At 45.0% G+C, this 3,655-nt stretch overlaps 1 protein-coding gene across 1 annotated transcript; it reads left to right on the top strand.

Moving 5' to 3' along the window:
* The first annotated feature begins 573 nt into the window (after positions 1–573).
* Positions 574–2,765, top strand: LOC125540681 (casein kinase 1-like protein 5). Its single transcript, XM_048704272.1, has 8 exons — positions 574–832; positions 977–1,046; positions 1,170–1,318; positions 1,447–1,542; positions 1,696–1,772; positions 1,908–1,972; positions 2,141–2,204; positions 2,323–2,765. The coding sequence occupies exons 1-8, from the start codon at positions 614–616 to the stop codon at positions 2,603–2,605; spliced, it is 1,023 nt and encodes a 340-aa protein (XP_048560229.1). The 5' UTR covers positions 574–613; the 3' UTR covers positions 2,606–2,765.
* Positions 2,766–3,655: the final 890 nt, after the last annotated feature.

Here is a 3,655-nt window from a genome sequence, read left to right as displayed (position 1 = left end):
TTTTTTATATGGTAACTAATCTGATCATCAATACTTGATTGATTGCGATTTTTTTATGGTAACTAATCTGATGGGTTTATGTGGGTGGTGAAGCGAAAAGACAGGTGGGAGGGAGACGAAATAAAACCAGCGAAATAAAACCAATGAAAGTGGTGAGGCGAAATAAAAACCAGCGAAAAATAACCGGCGGACTATTCATAGATTTTTTTGGTTCGTTTGTCTTGGTGCGACGGGATGTTAGGGTCTGGAGTGCGTGGGGGCGGGCGGGGGACTCGGCTTGAGGTTTTTTTTGGTTCTATGCGGCTTAGCGTGAGACGGGAGGTTGAGCGTGTGCGGGACTTGATCGCGGGGTTTTCCTTAGTTTTTCGCGGCTGAGAGGGAGGTGGGAGGAAATACCAAAGAAGTATCAAAAAAGACTGGGTGAGGTGGGATGAAAATAAAATCCGGAACACGACTTACCAATTAAGACATTAGGAGTAGAGACTACTTGTACGTAGTCCCCAAAACCCTCGTTGCACGTAGCACCTACGTCGGTCCTACGCGGTTCAGGAGACTTGTGTAGATCGAGTAGACCCGAACGCACGGATCGATCGCGCGCTCTGCCGCCGCCGCCATGATAGGACGCGGGAACGCAGCAACGCCGCCGGGATCGCACCACGGCCGCAGCAGGCCGCCGCCCCGCAAGTTCAAGTTGGTCCCGGAGGCCATCTCCACCGGGGACGGTGACGGCGGCACCGTCTTCCGCGTCGGCCCCATCATCGGCACCGGCTCCTTCGGGGAGATCTACCACGGCACGGACGCCGAGACCAAGGAGGAGGTCGCCATCAAGCTCGTGAGCCAGCCCCCTCCCTTCATCCTCTTCCTTGTCTTGTTCATTAATTTGACACGCCTCCCTCAATGCACTCGTTGTTCGGTTTTCTTCATTACAACTGCTTAATTATTTGCCACGCTGCTTGCATCGATCTGTACGTCCCAGGAGTCTCTCAGGGCGAGGTTCCCCCAGCTGATCTACGAGGCCAAGGTCTACAGGAAACTCCAAGGACAAGGTAATTCTTCACCCATGATGCAACTGTGTTTGCTTATTAATCTCTCTGCTTAATTTTGTTTGCAATTGCATACATATAGCCAACATTAGTATAATAATTCTTTGTGTGCTTGTGCATTGGCAGCCGGGATTCCAAATGTCCGGTGGTTCGGCGTCGAGGGCGACTACAGCGCCCTGGTCATGGACCTGCTGGGGCCAAACCTCCAGGAGCTCTTCGAGTCCTGCGACGCCAAGCTCTCCCTCAAGACCGTCCTCATGCTCGCCGACCAAATGGTACATACATACATACATAAATACATTTGCTTTGCAACGCAACTAAGCTTCCAAACTCCATTGTTCATGCCTGCGTCATGTGGTGTTTTAGTTAGTTAATGCGTGTCTTCTGTTTGTTTTTTGGGTAGATTGACCGGATCGAGTGCCTCCATACCAACTCTTTCGTGCACAAGGACATCAAGCCACAGAACTTCCTCATGGGCCGTGGCAAGAGCGCCAATCTGGTACTATCATAGATCAATTACCAACTTGTAGTTCATAGACCATTGCATAGTATTCCATTGTTCTCTTTGTATTTTCATGCATTGATCATTGCTAGCAGGTATGTATGTTTACTTTTTTTCTACTAAGTTTTTCCCACATTTCTCTGCATGCAGGTTCATCTTATAGATTTCGGAATCGCGAGGAAGTACATGGAGACGTCCAAGCACGGCAAGCAGCACATCCCATACAGGTAAACATGCCATTTTTTTACATTGATTCATAGTAATGAACAATAATGTGTTCTCAATTACCCACAAGTCAACAGTTTTTTTTGGAACAAAACATATATATTAATTACATGTTTTGTCTATTTAACCAAATGCAGGGAGAACATGATGGGCCTGCAAGGAACGCCGAGATACGCTAGCATAAACAACCATCTCGGAATCGGTAAGGGTTTATCTCATTCTACACATGAATATGAACTCCTGTATATTCTGCAAGAGCCCCTGGCCAAATTAAAGCCATCCAAAGTTGTTTCCCCTTGAACTTCTCACAACTTTCGATCTGTCTTTTTGTTATGTACCAAAAATCTTACACCCACCTGATTCCCTGCAGAGCAAAGCCGGAGGGATGACCTAGAATCCGTCGGCTACATGCTGCTCTACTTCCTCCGAGGAAGGTCAGTCCTCTCCAGCTTAAGCTCCTGCGCTCGATCAATCTCTACCATTCCCTCTCCCTGTAGTTAATGCACACTGCTAACTAACACATGGTGTTGTTGTTGCTATATCTGTCCTCAGCCTCCCGTGGCAGGACGCGGACGCCGGGAACCACAGGGAGACGCACGACATGATCAAGGACATGAAGATCGCTACCTCACCCGAGGAGCTCTGCCGCGGACATCCAGCCGAGTTCGCGTCCTACCTCATCTACTGCCGCTCGCTGGGGTTCGAGGACGAGCCTGACTATGCGTACCTCAGGAAGCTGTTCAAAGACCTCTTTGTTCAACAAGGCTTCGAGTATGACTACGTTTATGACTGGATGGTTCCCCGGCATTATTACAAAGACGACTACCGGTACTGAGTTTTCTCTCTGGAGAGAGGAGGATGCGATGCCAAATTGAAAATTTGTACCAGTTGTAATTCTGTGGAGGAGCAATGTTCATTCCGCTGTTGCTAGCTAGGGAACTGAATTTTTTGTGGTTATTCATCTTGTCGAGATTGTTTTACGATTTAGCAAGGCAGGGAAGATTTTGTTTATTTGAATGGCCGGCTAGCTGTAGAAACGTTAATTTCCGTAAATATATTCAATAAAGTCAATAGTGGTTAAATCTCTACTATTTAAAAAGAATGTAAGGTTCTCATTTCACCTTTCTTCCCACCACCCCTTCGTCCAACCTTCCATGTACGTATATGATAATCAATCACCTTAATTTACTTACCTTCTGAACCAATTCCACTTTAATTTACTTACTAATAAACTTATCTCTATCTCTACTATACTACTTAAAAAGAACGACCTTTCTTCCCACACCCTTCGTCCAACCTTCCATATATCTGATAATGAATCACCTTAATTTATCTTATGAATCAATTCCACTTTAATTTATTTACGAGACTTATAATAAAAATATAAGGTAATTTAAGGGTAGAATTTGATGAACATTTATTTACACAATTACATTATTATTGACAGGTAAATCACTAGCTAACGTACTAGAATATTTATATCCCGTTGCAACGCACGGGCATAGTACTAGTAACAAAGTAATAAATATATAAACCGTTACTACTGTTTAACCATTACTCCTGGGATCTAAAATAAAGAAACAACGTAGATGCACACACTCACATCAGCACACTGCACCTGCGCTCACAGGGATGATGCACACGTCGGTAAAAGGTACACCCTCTCCGTCCCATAATGTAGTAGTGTCAAAAAACGTCCTACATTATGGGACACAGGGAGTAATTATTAGTAGGGTTAATTTGATAAATATCACTCGAATTCTACGATTCCGAGAAACGTCACTGCAATTTCCAAATTTTGAATAATGCCATTTTCAGTGGTGTTTTCCAAGTAAGAACGAAAGGAATAGGATATCTACAAAACAGCCTGAAGGAACGGCTTTTT

This window comes from Triticum urartu, chromosome 1 (genome assembly GCF_003073215.2).
Source record: "Triticum urartu cultivar G1812 chromosome 1, Tu2.1, whole genome shotgun sequence".
In the NCBI taxonomy this organism is placed as follows: domain Eukaryota; kingdom Viridiplantae; phylum Streptophyta; class Magnoliopsida; order Poales; family Poaceae; genus Triticum; species Triticum urartu.
Note: the sequence above shows the minus strand (reverse complement) of the source record. Positions and strands in the feature narration are given on the sequence as shown.